General features: G+C 39.1%; 1 protein-coding gene across 1 annotated transcript in view; it reads right to left on the reverse strand.

The window, feature by feature from the left end:
- Window positions 1-1034, reverse strand: part of LOC108396645 (ALG13 UDP-N-acetylglucosaminyltransferase subunit) — a 69700-nt gene extending 68666 nt beyond the window's left edge. Inside the window, 3 exon segments of the mRNA XM_073228310.1 lie at window positions 402-442; window positions 445-487; window positions 969-1034. Coding sequence (XP_073084411.1) covers window positions 402-442; window positions 445-487; window positions 969-1034 — 150 coding nt within the window.
- Window positions 1035-15940: the final 14906 nt, after the last annotated feature.

The raw sequence follows: 15940 nt of genomic DNA on the forward strand, positions 1-15940 counted from the left end.
CAGCGGAGCGCGCGGAGGCGGCCGGCGCCCACCACGCGGCCCAAGGCGAGCCAGCGGAGGAGCCGGCGAGAGCAGCCCCGGCCCTCAGGAAGAAGGGGCGAAGTTACTGGGCAGAGAGGCGGAGGCGGAGAATCTGAGGAAAAGAGCCGGGGGCAGGGAGAAGGCGCCGGAAAAGGGCGGGGGAGCGACCCGAGGAGGCAGCGGGCCCTGAGGGGCGAGGGAGCCGCAAGAAGGCCCCGCCGCGCGCGGGGAGGAGCTAGCTAAGCGGGCGGCGGCACCTGCGTGAGCGCTGCGATCAGGCCGAGGTTTCCGAGGCTAGCGGTAAGGCTGGTGGTGGCAAGCTACAAGCGGTGAGCACAGCGCACAAGGCCGCTGCCCGCCTGCTCGCCCCCTCAAGTCACTTGCCGACTGGCGTGCGCCGATACGCACGCGACGAGGTCGTAAAGCTGGTGGTCCCTACAGCAACTTCGTCGTGCGGGCTCGTTCCCTGAACCGCAATGGCCGGATATGACGTAGGAGAATCCAGGAGCGCAGAGGCCGTGGGGAGTGCGGGAGGCGGAAGTACGCCACGGCCGCCATAGGGCGATGGAAATCAGATCTTTGAGGCGGGGAGGGTGGAGTCAAAGACTATTTATGGCCCACCTGCTGGCCACTAATGATAACCCTTTGCGTGTAAAAGTCAGGGCAGCCTCACGAGGAGGAGGAGGAGGAGGAGGAGGGAATTGACAGGCTTAATTTACCTCTTAAAACGTCGTAGTTAAGAAAGAACAGTGAAGCCTCATGCCCTATCCTAAGAGTTTACGTAGTTGGTTGGATACCACAAATCTTCTCAATGATACTAAGGTTTGGGATTCTTTATTTGCGAACATGTTCTGCCCATATACATTTCAGTGATGGTTTTGCCTCAAGTCTGTTGACTGCAATCCAAAAATAATGCCATTTCAAAATAATTGGCAATGGTCTCTTACAAATGTGATTCTCAAGAAGCCAGAGCGCTTATGGGGTCCCTGGGAAGCTGCAGAGTCAAACTCCATTAGCACGTTTTGTGTGTAAAATAAGAGGCATTAAGGCCTGAACCCTACATCTATAATTCATTGAACCCATCCATTGAACCACTTAAAATGCAAAGTTATGATAAAGTATGATGAAATTTAAAGTTATACGTTAGCATGAATAAACACCACTCAGGTAGCCAAGTACAGAAGTGATTTCTCAAGGCTTCTACCAGCATTAGATCATCACATGCTCTTTTTCATTCTAATGTCTTATTTATTTCCTGATTAAAATCTCCCTTTAAACCGTATTTATGCTTTGTCCTGCCTGATGATATACAGGAAGAAAGCTGTGAGAAGAAATTATTTTGAAAGAGAAAGAGGATTGGAGGTGAATTAGGGCTAAAACATATGCTGAAAAAACCTAGTCTATTTATGCTGTATTCTTTATATCTTATAGCTTGTTTAATTGCATTTTTGAGGAGTGGTATTTTGCTATCCTTTTCTTGATGTCAAATTTCAAGAACTAATGATGCAGTGCAGCTAAGGTTTGTAATGACAAATGTATAAAGTCTGTGGTCAAATAGTAAAACATAGGCATACTTATATTTTCGGCCCAATAAGAGTAATAAACTATGAGTACTTACTAAACTATAAAGACAACAAATATTCCAAAGTATTCTGAAAGTCAGAAAGGCCTTTACCTCTTGTGTCTGTAAGATTTTTTCATATATCTGAAAAATATTAAAGGAGACCTGTTTTAATTAGCTCATAGAGTGAATAAACATATATATAAATCAAATAGATTTAAATTTCCAGAAAATAAGAAAATTGAACTTATAATTTAAATGTGCTAAACTTAAAACATCTTGCACAAGGTGATCCACAAATGTTTTAAGAATCCAAGATTACATAATTAATGGAAAATTTTAGAAAGTCTTTTCTCTGTTATATTAGTGTTAAATATAATACAAGCATGCATTTTATTTTACTTGGTTTTTTTTCCTAAACTCATACATGCTTACTGATCAAATAAATTAATGTTACTTTGAAAATGTTTATAATTTTGAAAAATAGAAATTTGTTTTCAGCTACATTAAATCAGTATTCTGACTAACTTTATTTCAACAACAACTCTTCTATATTATACCAGCTTGAGGATAATTTCCAAAATCTTTAAGCAACTAAAAGTTTTGGCCTGACATTAAACTGAGTAAATTAATAGTTAATCATTGCACAGCTACTTTATAAGTAAAATGTTGAAACACTGGTTTATACAAAGCATAATGTTAAATTGATATCCTTTTGCTTCATACTTTGAAATGCTATAGAGAAGCTATATCTTGGAGTTGAGGAATGTGTTCATTTTCACCATTATAAGAAGTTATGAAAAAGATTTGATGGCTATAGAAAATTTTGTCATGTACATTCTAAAGCTCTGCTAGCCTGTTAAAATGCTTGCATAAATCAGACAGTTCTCAATTATCTACCCTGCACTTTTCATTTTATAATAAAGGTTAGTGTAACTCCAGGGAGATGATATCCAAGGGCAAAATACCTAGCTGAAACCGAAATCAAAGGGAGAAATAAAGTTTAAAACCTATTTATTGTTTACAAACAGCTTTCCGGGGTAGCCTCTCTCCTGCTCCATCAGAAGGAAGCAAATACCCATCCTCTCCAGCCTCTCAGGTTCAGATAAGCCCTGGGTTGCCCACGTAATTACCCATTAATATGGAGATGAACTATCTCTCTCTCCACCCCTTAGGAACCCCTGTTGATATGGAAATGTACTAAAGCCAGGGGAAAGATTCTGGAAATCTTGCAATTTTACCCACAGTTAGTCACATTAGTTAAAATTTAGAATTAATATAGATGGTTGAGGGTCTTCAAGCAGTAACAGTGACAGAGAAGTGCAACAGTATATGTGTATGTACTTTGGTTTTTCAAGGAAAAAGAATAGTTTTTTTTCTAAAGCAGAGTTTTGGTTTCCAGACTCCTTTATACTCTTAAAAATTGTTGAGAACCTCAAAGAGCTCTTGGTTATGTGAATTATAATATGAGTTATAACTATTGATATTTACCATATGATACTAAAAATGAGAATGTTTAAAAATATTGATTCATTGGAAAGCAGCAATGAACACATTGCATGTTAATTTAAGTGACCTAATTTTCATGAAAAATAACTATATTTTTCAAACAAGAATTTTTCTGAAAAGAATAGCATTGTTTCACATTTTTTGCAGACCTCTTTACTATCTGAGCTCACAGAAGAGAAATGGATCCTTGTATCTTCTTCTGCATTTAATCTATTGCATTATCATAGCCTCTGGAAAATACAGTACGCTCATGAAAGGGTGAGAGACAAAAAGAGAAATAACATTTTAGTATTATAATGAAAATCATTGTGACCTCACAGATCCTCTAGAGGAATACGAGAGAGTATGAAAAAGGACAGTTTGGAAAGTGAATTTTATTTGCTTCGGTTTATAATACGTGAGTCTGAAACAAAGCTATAAAATATATTAAAATGTTTACAGTACTCCCTCAGTTTAAATAGTCTTATTTCCTTTATTTAGTATTGAATGTTTCCTCCTACAGTATGAAAGGTCATTCTTTAAGTGTAATCTTGCCTAGATAGAGATTCTATGTCTTACAGGAATAATTTTCTATGACTTAAGTTGCCTTTAAAATCTACAAACAAAACAGAATGAACATATCAGTAGTAGACTTATAGACACTGAGAAGTGGCTGGCGGTTATCATGGGAGAGGGGCTGGGGTAAGTGGGTAGGGTGGGTGAGGGGTGTTAGGCTGGAGGAAGGAAAAAGAAGAGCATGCAAACAGAACAGAGAGATGCCATAGGGGGAAAAACAGGCCAGACCTCAGGGTCCGTGCCTTATATGGAAAGGGGAGAACTCTTCCTGAATTCCATCCATCTGATGTGCCAACCAAGACCCGGATGTCAGCCTCCTCCCTCTTGGAAGGAAAAGAGTTTCTAGTTGTCTATTATGTCACCTGTAGCCAATCATACCTCTCCATGCCCCCTAGGATAGTTTGCCCACTCCTCCCCATCCTAACCCCTTATAAGCTCCCACCTCCCTGACCGGGTGTGACTTCCCTGTCCGGTGACAGGAAGGCCACGGAACCTCGCCCGGGACATTCAAATAAATTACCTGGCCCTTTGTTGCCTCTCTCTGCCTGCTTATTTCAGCTGAAATTAATCTTACAAGGGGGATAAAGGGGCACCAAATCTCAATTGTAATATAACTTGGTCAAGGGGATGAAAGTGAAGCATGGAGAATGGAGGCAGTGGTTCTGTAACATCTTTCAATGTTAATAACTGCATTAGTTGGGGTGAGGATTTAATGTGTGTAACTACTGAATCACTGTGTTTTATACTTGAAACCAATATAATATTGTATATCAACTATACTTCAATAAAAAATTAAAATTAAAAAGTTACCTTTATCGTGTCCTTAATAATTTAATGGTAAAAAACACCAGAGCACAGAGGCTTTTCACTTACAATAGTGTTTTCTTCTGTTTCTTCTCAAATCTTTATTTGTACAGTAATACCCATCTCATCCATGGTTTCACTTTCTACAGTTTGTTACCCACTGTTTACTATGGTCCAGAAGCAGATTATCCTGCTGACATATCTTTAAGAAAGTAGGTACCCTAGCCTGAACTTTTAAAATATCATTGAAATAAAAATATTGATTAGTAAAACATAGAGGAAAAAATCCTTTCTGTCCCTTTATCTTTCTAGGTTCTCCACCTGGAACCTTGCAAATTTAGACTGGCAAAAGACAGATCAACAAGACAAAAGCAAACAGAAGTTTATTAATATTTCCATTATGCCTACATTGTTCTCCTCACTTCATCTCATCATCTAGGAATTTTATCATCTCACTTATTGCAAGAAGGGTGAGTACAGTACAATAAGATATTGTAAGAGGAACCACATTCACATAACTTTTATTACAGTATACTGTTATAATTGTTCTGTTATTGTTAATTATTGTTAAGCTGGACCCTGCCTAATTTATAAGTTAAACTTTATCATGGATATGTAAATACAGGAAAAAACAGTATATATAGGGTTTACTACTGTCGAGAGTTTCTGGCACCCACTTGAGGTTTAGGAATCCCCCACCAATAAGTGGGACTGCTGTGCTTTGATTAAATTGGTTTTTCACTCATGACCCTGTCTAATAAAGTGCTCAAATCTCTGGAAACTCTTAATTCTGCCTTCCCAAAATCAGTTCCTAAATTTAGAACAAAGTTTTCAGGGCATACTTTATACCTAAAATGAAATTTTATACATAAAACCATGAATACTTCTCAGAGGGCCTCTGGAATCACCGAGATTTGCTATCCTTATAAAGAGAGATATTGGAAAAGAATTATGTTTGTTTAATGTATTACTACTATCAAGTTGCATGGGAAGAGCTATCAGATCAAGAGACAATCAACCTCCCCAAAATTAAGTTTATTTTGATAAAATATTATTAAATAAACATTTCAGAAATTATATGCTTTATGGGAAGTCCCTGATGATTTGTCAGTGCCCTCCCTGTTCTTCAGAGGTAATACTGTTTTGCCTTGAGGGGTAACCCTCACCTCATCAAAACTCTTAAGAAACTGTTATATGCTGTACTCCAATGCTGAATTTAACTTCTCTCTATTAGTATAGCTTTGGAAATAGGTATAAATTAACTAAAGCCATCAAATCTGTTAATGTTATTGTTTACTCTAAAACTTACCTGATGCTTCTACCATAAACTACTAGAATTTGTATCTTCAACAAAGAACACTTTCAGAACCTCATAGAAAAGAACCATACCAAGTACTTCAAGGGATTGGAACTTCAAAGAATAGACTTGGGGTTCAGGGTTCTGAAATGATTTTGTTAGGAAGGAAAGGACTCGGCTTGGTGTCGCTGGGGAATCAGATATAGTGAAATGAGAGACCAAAGTTAAGAAAGCAAAGTTTCAGTGCATTCTGCATAGGGTAACAGAGCAGGCCTGCCTAAGGTGAGACAGGCCAGGATGCTCATTCTGAGGCTTCTTTTATGTGGTTTTGGCAGGGCAGAGAGGTCCTTGCTTCAGAGCTGTTGGCTTTCTAAGGTTGTTCTGATTGGTGAAATGGGGGCTGTGCTGTGCCTGTGCTTCTGACGTTTCTTATCTGGGGGGGACCCTGGACATTTCCTGAATCACTCTTGGATCCTATGGCTTCATCTGATTAACTCTCTGCATCATTTTTTCTTTCTGGTTCTATTTGATGAACTCCCTGAGTCATCTTTGGGGGGCCATTTCTTCTTTGCATCCTGCTCATTTCTGTCTTTTTGCCTAACAATATCACTTAGATAACATTCAGAGCATACCAGTGAACTGAGGCAACATTTCCAGGGCTCTTTCAAAATCCAATAAAAGACAGAAAGCACTATAGAATCAGATAACCAGGCAGAAAGTTGCATGTTGTAAAACATTTGTTTTTAATCTCTGCTTTGTGGATCCATTATGTTCTTTAAAAGTTGCAAAACTTGACTCTTCCTTTCCTCCCCCTCTTCACAATTGTTGATGCCAATTATCTTACTTTTAGGGACACCAAAATAATTATTTCATGGCTACACAAGTTAAATCTTGGATTAAAATAATACTACAAAATTATGAGTCAATTGTGGGAGAACCATAAAGAAAATGGTTTAATTTTAAAGGGTAACAAAATACCCCACACCAAAATGTGGTGCTTTGAGATAAGGATTGTTTTAAGCTGAAGGCTATTGGGAAGAAGCAGATACAAGAGAAAAACACCCTGCTTACCTTTATTTGCCTAGAAGTAATCATAAAGGTGTTCCCTCCACTCTACCAGGAAGGAAGAAGATAACCACCAGAGATAATTCTACATAGGAATACCATAGGAACCTACATATCTACATAGCAAACTTCACTAATTAACCCTTAGGAGCCATTTCTACCATTTGTTTTCCTTCCAACAATTTGCCACCCAGGAAACTCGCAGCACTCTTCCTTTGTCGGGTCTCTTCTTTTCTTTTTTACAATGTAAATTTTATTTTAATGAGATTATGATGAGGTGTAGTTTGGGCAGTTGTTTCCTTGAACCTTATCTTCCCCTTCCTTGGCAGCACAACTATTTTTTTTTAAATTTTGATACCATTAATCTACAATTACATGAAGAACATTATGTTTACTAGGCTCCTCCCTTCACCAAGTTCCCCACAAATGCACCTTCACAGTCACTGTCCATCAGTGTAGCAAGATGCTGTAAAATCACAACCTGTCTTCTCTGTGTTGCACAGCAATCCCCATGCACCCCTACACTATACATGCTAATCATAATGCCCCCTTTCCTTTTCCCCAACTTTATCCATCCCTTCCCACCCATCCTCCCCAGTCCCTTTCCCTTTGGTAACTGTTAGTCCATTCGTGGGTTCTGTGATTCTGCTGCTGTTTTGTTCCTTCAGTTTTCCTTTGTTCTTATACTGCACAGATGAGTGAAATCATTTGGTACTTGTCTTTCTCTGCCTGGCTAATTTCACTGAGCATAATACCCTCTAGCTCCATCCATGTTGTTGCAAATGGTAGCATCTGTTTTTTTCTTAGGGCTGAGTAGTATTCCATTGTGTATATGTACCACCTCTTCTTTCTCCATTCATCTACTGATGGACATTTAGGTTGCTTCCATATCTTGGCTATTGTAAATAGTGCAGCAATAAACATAGAGGTGCATCTGTCTTTTTCAAACTGGAGTGCTGAATTCTTTGGGTAAATTCCTAGAAGTGGAATTCCTGGGTCATTTCTATTTTGAGCATTTTGAGGAACCTCCATACTGCTTTCCACAATGGTTGAGCTAATTTACATTCCCACCAGCAGTGTAGGAGGGTTCCTCCTTCTCCACAACCTTGCCAACATTTGTTGTTGTTTGTCTTTTGGATGGTAGCCATCCTTACGGCTGTGAGATTATACCTCATTGTGGTTTTAATTTGCATTTCTCTGATGACAAGCGATGTGGAGCATCTTTTCATGTGTCTGTTGGCCATCTGAATTTCTTCTTTGGAAAACTGTCTGTTCAGCTCCTCTGCCCATGTTTTAATTGGATGATTTGCTTTTTGTTTGTTGAGGTGTGTGGGCTCTTTATATATTTTGGATGTCAAGCCTTTATCGGATCTGTCATTTATAATATATTCTCCCATACTGTAGGGTACCTTTTTGTTCTATTGATGGTGTCCTTTGCTGTACAGAAGCTTTTCAGCTTCATATAGTCCCACTTGTTCATTTTTGCTTTTGTTTGTTTCCCTTGCCAGGGAGATATGTTCAAGATCAAGTCACTCATGTTTCTGTCTAAGAGATTTTTGCCTATGTTTTTTTCGAAGAGTTTTATGGTTTCATGACTTATGTTCAAGTCTTTGATCCATTTTGAATTTACTCTTTTGTATGGGGTTAGACAGTGATCCAGTTTCATTCTCTTACATGTAGCTGTCCAGTTTTGCCAGCACCATCCGCTGAAGAGACTGTCATTTCCCCACTGTATGCCCATGCCTCCTTTATCAAATATTAGTTGACCTTATATGTTTGGGTTAATGTTTGGAGTCTCTATTCTTTTCCATTGGTCTGTGGATCTGTTCTTGTGCCAGTACCAAATTGTCTTGATTACTGTGGCTTTGTAGTAGAGCTTGAAGCTGGGGAGTGAGATCCCCCCAACTTCATTCTTCCTTCTCAGGTTTGCTTTAGCTATTCGAGGTCTTTGGTGGTTCCATGTGAATTTTTGAACTGTTTGTTCCAGTTCATTGAAGAATGCTGTTTGCAATTTGATAGGTATTGCATCGAATCTGTATATTGTTTTGGGTAACATGGCCATTTTGACAGGAGCATGGGATGAGTATCAATTTTTTAGTGTCTTCTTTAATTTTTCTGAAGAGTGTCTTATAGATTTCAGTATATAGGAATTTCACTTCGTTGGTTAGGTTTATTCCTAGGTATTTTTTTCTATTTGATGCTATTGTGAATGGAATTGTCTTCCTAATTTCTCTTTCTGTTATTTTATTGTTAGTGCATAGGAAAGCCACAGACTTCTGTGTGTTTACATTGTATCCTGCAACTTTGCTCTATTCCAGTATCACTTATAGTAGTTTTGGAGTGGAGTCCCTAGGGTTTTTTATGTTCACGATCATGTCATCTGCAAATAGTGACAGTTTAACTTCTTCTTTACAAGTCTGGATTCCTTGTATTTCTTTGTTTTGTCTAATTGCCATGGATAGGACCTCCAGTACTATATTGAATAACAGTGGGGAGAGTGGGCATCCCTGTCTTCTTCCTGATCTCAGAGGAAAAGCTTTCAGTTTCTCGTTGTTCTGTCTGATGTTGGCTTTGGGTTTATCATAAATGGCCTTTATTAAGTTGAGGTACTTGCCCTCTATACCCATTTTGTTGAGAGTTTTTATCATGAATAGATGTTGAATTTTGTCGAATGCTTTTTCAGCATCAATGGAGATTATCATGTATATTTTGTCTTTCTTTTTGATGATGTGGTGGATGATGTTGATGAATTCTCAAATGTTGTACCATCCTTTCGTCCCTGGGATGAATCCCACTTAGTCTTGGTATTAGTGTGATGTTGGCTTCATAGAATGAGTTTGGAAGTATTCACTCCTCTTTTATGTTTTGGAAAACTTTAAGGAGCATAGGTTTTCTCTGTATGTCTGATAAACTTCGGTGGTAAATCTATTTGGCTCAGGAGTTTGTTCTTGGGTTGTTTTTGATTACCACTTATATTTCATTGCTGGTAATTGGTTTGCTAAGGTTTTCTGTTTCTTTCTGGGTCAGTCTTGGAAGGTTGTATTTTTCAAGGAAGTTGTCAATTTCTCCTAGATTCTCCAGCTTGTTAGCATATAGGTTTTCATAGTACTCTCAAACAATTCTTTGTATTTCTCTGGAATCTGTCGTGATGTTTTCTGCCTCGTTTCTGATTCTGTTGAAGTGTGTTGATTCTCTTTTTCTCTTAATAAGTCTGACTACAGGCTTATCTATTTTGTTTATTTTCTCCAGAAACCAGCTCTTGGTTTCATTGATTTTATTCTACTGTTTTAAACTTCTCAATTTTATTTATTTATTCTCTGATCTTTATTATGTCTCTCCTTCTGCTGACCTTAGGTCTCATTTGTTCTTCTTTTTCCAATTTGATAATTGTGACATTAGATACATTCCTCTTAAAACTAATTTCACAGCATCCCACAGTAGTAGGGGGCTTTGTGTTGTTGTTGTCATTTGTTTCCATATATGGCTGGATCTCCATTCTAATTTGGTCGTTTGTCCATTGATTATTTAGGATCATGTTGTTAAGCCACCATGTGTTTGTGAGCCTTTTGCTTTCTTGGTGCATTTTATTTCTAGTTTTATACCTTTGTGGTCTTAAAGTTGGTAGGTGGGATTTCAATCTTTTTGAAATTACTGAGGCCCTTTTGTGACCTAGTATGTGGTCTATTCTGGATAAAGTTCCATGTGCACTTGAGAAGAATGTGTATCCTGTTGCTTTTGGATGTAGAGTTCTATAGATGTCCATTAGGTCCATCTGTTCTAGTGTGTTGTTCAGTGCCTCTGTGTCCTTACTTATTTTCTTTCTGGTGGATCTGTCCTTTGGAGTGACTGGTGTCTTGAAGTCTCCCAAAATGAATGCATTGATTTCTATTTCCTCCTTAATTCTGTTAGTATTTGTTTCACATATGTTGGTGCTCCTGTATTGGGTGCATATATATTTATAATGGTTATATCCTCTTATTGGACTGACCCCTTTATCATTATGTGATATACTTTTTTATCTCTTGTTTCTTTCTTTGTTTTGAAGTCTATGTCATGTGATACTAGTATTGCAACACCTGCTTTTTTCTCTCTGTTGTTTGCATGAAATATCTTTTTCCATCCCGTGACATTAAGTCTGTGCATGTCTTTGGGTTTGAGGTGAGACTTTTGTAAGCAGCATATAGATGGGTATTGCTTTTCTATCCTTTCTGTTACTCTGTGTCTTTTGATTGTTGCATTCAGTCCATTTACATTTAGGGTGATTATTAAAAGATATGTACTTATTGCCATTGCAGGCTTTAAGTTTGTGGATACCAAATGTTCAAGGTTAGCCTCTTTACTATATTGCTGTCTAATTTTACTCGGTTATTGAGCTATCATAAACACAGTCTGATGATTCTTTATTTCTCTACCTTCTTAGTCCTCCTCCTCCATTCTTCATATGTTGGTTATTTGTTCTGTGCTCTTTTTAGGAGTGTTCCCATCTAGAGAAGTCCCTCTAACATACCGTGTAGAGGTGGTTTGTCGGAGGCACATTCCCTCTACTTCTGCTTGTCTGGGAATTAATTGTTTAATCCCTCCTTCATAATTAAATAATAGTCATTCTGGATACAGTATTCTTGCTTCAAGGCCCTTCTGTTTCATTGCATTAAGTATATCATGCCATTCTCTTCTGGCCTGTAAGGTTTCTGTTGAGAAGTCTGATGATAGCCTGATGGGTTTTCCTTTGTAGGTGACCTTTGTTTTTCTCTCTGGCTGCCTTTAGTACTCTGTCCTTGTCCTTGATCTTTGCCATTTTAATTATTATGTGTCTTGGTGTTGCCCTCCATGGGTCCCTTGTTGTGGGGGTTCTGTGTGCCTCTGTTGTCTGAGAGGCCATTTCCTCCCCTAGTTTGGGGAAGTTTTCAGCAATTATTTCTTTAAAGACACTTTCTATCCCTTTTTCTCTCTCTTCTTCTTCTGGTACTCCTATGATGTGAATACTCTTCTGTTTCGATTGGTCACACAGTTCTCTTAATATTCTTTCATTCCTGGAGATCATTTTATCTTCTCTGTGCCAGCTTCTCTGCATTCCTTTTCTCTGATTTCTAGTCCATTAATGGTCTCTTGCATCTCATTCATTCTGCTTTGAAGTCCTTTCAGAAATTGTTTTATTTCTGTATTCTCTATCCTCAGTTCTTGCATATTTCTCTGCAAGTCTATTGGCATGGTTATGACTTTTGTTTTGAATACTTTTTCAGGAAGATTGCTTAAATCTATCTCCACAGATTCCATCTCAGGGGAGGATGTGGAAGTTGTTTGGGTTAGTCTGGTCTGGATCATATCTTTTTGCCCCTTCATGTTGACAAATGAAGTGGTATGCTATTGACTCATCTGTCACCTGGGAGAGCTAAGACCCTTTCCACTTGCTCCTGGCCTTTCTATACTGGGATCCCATACTCTGGGTGTCTGCACTCTGGGTGCAGATGGATAGGGCTGGCTATTTATCAGTCCTGGGCCCCCCACCCTTCCCGCTCTGACTCCTCTCCTCCTGCCAGGAGCTGGGGTGAGGTGTGCTTGAATCCCACCAGGCTGGTGGGTTATCACACGGGTGGATGTAGTCTGGAGTTGTCATGTATCTTCTAGTCTCTCTTTTTTGGATAGTTGTATTTGTTGTATTTTCAAAAATATGTATGTTTTTGGGAGAAAAATCCCACTCTCCTACTCACACCACTATCTTAGCTCTGTCACTCATGTCTCTTCCTTAACATGAATTTTTTGGTTGAGATGCCATATAAGCTCAAGTTACAACTACTCCTTTAGGTACTCATCATTGAGTACTCCTATATGTGTGCATAATGCACATATTAATAAACTTCTGTTTGCTTTTCACTTATTGATCTGTCTTTTGCCAGTCTAAATTTGTAAGGCTCCAGATTGAGAACCTAGAAATATCAAAATATTTTTTCCTCTATGTTTTACTAATCAATATTTTTATTTCAACAGTATTTTAGAAGTTCAGGCTAGGTTACCTAGTTTCTTAAAGATACTAGTGAGTAAAATGAAGAACTTCATTTACCCAAGAGTGTGCAAGAGAGCTAATAAAATCCAGATTCAGGAACATATTTAAAAATATATAAGAAGATGGAGCCAAGATGGTGGTATGAGTAGGACAGTGGGAATCTCCTCCCAAAAACATATATATTTTTTAAAATACAACAAATACAACTAATCCTAAAAGAGAGACCAGAAGACACAGGACAACAGCTGGACTACATCCACACCTGCGAGAACCCAGCACCTGGTGAAAGGGGTAAGATACAAGCTGCAGCCCAGCGGGACCCAAGGCCCCTCATCCCAGCCCCCGGCAGGAGGAGAGGAGGTGGAGTGGGGACAGAGAGGGAGCCCAGGACTGCTAAACACCTAGCCCCAGCCATCCACAGCAGAGCACAGACACAGTGCATGTGTGGGGTGCTGGATACTAGGGATGCAGGACAGTAAGACCTGTGAACGGGTCCCACAGCCGGCACCCCTGTGACAAAGCGGCTGCTTTTTGAAAGTCTTAAAGGGACAGGGACTCCACAGCTGGACAGAAGCATCCTGGGTCACAGTCCAGCAGCTGGAACTTCCAGGAAACTCCTGGTGCACTAACACCCTGGGCAACAGCTCTGAGACCCCTCACAGAGGTAAACAGCTGAGCAGCCCACCATCCATTACCCATCCAGGGCCCCGCCATAGCAAAGCAGCTGCCTGAGGCTGGCCACGCCCAGGGCAAGGGAGCTTCCTCCATACCAGCCGGGCAAGATATAGAGACCCAATCTACATGCAGATTCCCACACAAGCAACAAGGGGTTGCAGTTGTCCCAGTAAAGAAAGGCCAGGGGCCAAGTGGAAAGAGTCTTGACACTCCCAGCTGTTAGATCGGTCAATAACATACCACTGCACCCATCAATATGAAAAGGCAAAAAAATTTGATCCAGAAAAAACTAACCCAGACAGCTTCGACAACTACATCTTCCCCTGAGAAGGAACCTGGGGAGATAGATTTAACCAGTCTTCCTGAAAAAGTATTCAAAACAAAAGTCATAACCATGCTGATAGACTTGCAGAGAAATATGCAAGAACTAAAGAGGGAGAATATAGAAATAAAACAAGCTCTGGAAGGACTTCAAAACAGAATGGACAAGATGCAAGAGACCATTCATGGACTAGAAAACAGAGAACAGGAATGCAGAGAAGCTGATGCAGGGAGAGATAAAAGGATCTCCAGTAATGAAAGAATTTTAAGAGAACTGTGTGACCAATAGAAATGTAACAATATCCTCATTATAGGGATACCAGAAGAAGAAGAGAGAGAGAAAGGGATAGAAAGTGTCTTTGAAGAATAATTGCTGAAAACTTCCCCCAACTAGGAGAGGAAATGGCCTGTCAGACCACAGAGGTACACAGAAAACCCATGACAAGGGATCAAAGGAGGGAAACACCAAGAAACATAATAATTAAAATGGCAAAGATCAAAGACAAGGACAAAGTATTAAAAGGCAGCCAGAGAGAAAAAAAAGGTCACCTACAAAGGAAAGTCCATCAGGCTATCATCAGACTTCTCAACAGAAACCCTGCAGGCCAGAAAAGAATGGCATGATATACATAATGCAATGAAACAGAAGGGCTTTGAACCAAGAATACTGTATCCAGCACGATTATCATTTAAATATAAAGGAGGGATTAAACCATTCCCAGATAAGCAAAAGTTGAGGGAATCTGCCTCCCACAAACCACCTCTACAGGGTATCTTACAGGGACGGCTCCAGGTGGGAGCACTCCTAAAAAGAGCACAGAACAAAACACCCAATATATGAAGAAGGGAGGAGAAGGAATAAGAAAGGAGAGAAAAAAGAATCATCGGACCGTCTTTACAATAGCTCAATAAGAAAGTTAAGTTAGACAGTAAGATAGCAAAGAAGCTAATCTGGAACCTTTGGTAACCACAAACGTAAAACCTGCAATGGCAATAAGTACATACCCTTCAAAAATAACCCTAAATGTAAATTGACTGAATGCACCAATCAAAAAACACTGAGTAATAGAATTGATAAAAAGGCAAGACACATCCATATGCTGCTTACAAGAGACTCACCTTAAATCCAAAGACGTGCACGGACTTAAAGTCAAGGGATGGAAAAAGATATTTCATGCAAACAACAGAGAGAAAAATGCAGGTGTTCCAATACTATTATCAGACAAAATAGAATTCAAAATAAAGAAAGTAACAAAACATAAAGAAGGACATTACATAATGATAAAGGACTCAGTCCAACAAGAGGATAATAATAAAGTGGTCAGTCGAACAAGAGGATAGAACCATCCTAATATATATATGCTCCCAACACAGGAGCACCAGCATATGTGAAACACTAACAGAATTAAAGGAAGAAATAGAACACAATACATTCATTCTGGCAGACTTCAAAACACCATACATTCCAAAGGAGAGATCCACCAGACAGAAAATAAGTAAGGATGCAGAGGCACTGAAAAACACACTAGAACAGATGGACCTAATAGACATCTACAGAACTCTACATCCAAAAGCAACAGGGTACACATTCTTCTCAAGTGCACATGGAACATTCTCCAGAATAAACCACATATTAGTCCACAAAAAGAGCCTCAGTAAATTCCAAAAGATTGAAATCCTACCAACCAACTTTTCAGACCACAAAGGCATAAAACTAGAAATAAATTTTACAAAGAAAGGAAAAAGGCTCACAAACACATGGAGGCTTAACAACATGCTTCTAAATAATCAGTGGATCAAAGACCAAATCAAAATGGAGATCCAACAATATATGGAAACAAACGATAACAACAACACAAAGCCCCAACTACTGTGGGATACAGCAAAAGCAGCCTTAAGAGGAAAGTACATAGCAATTCAGGCATATTTAAAGAAGGAAGAACAATCCCAAATGTATGGGTTAATGTCATAAATATCAAACTTGGAAAAAGAAAAACGAATGACGCCTAAGGACAGCAGAAGGAGGGACATAATAAAGATCAGAGAAGAAATAAATAAAATTGAGAAGAATAAAACAATAGCAAAAATCAATGAAACCAAGAGCTGGTTCTTCGAGAAAATAAAAAAAAAA

This window comes from Manis javanica, unplaced genomic scaffold (assembly GCF_040802235.1).
Source record: "Manis javanica isolate MJ-LG unplaced genomic scaffold, MJ_LKY HiC_scaffold_24, whole genome shotgun sequence".
NCBI lineage: Eukaryota > Metazoa > Chordata > Mammalia > Pholidota > Manidae > Manis > Manis javanica.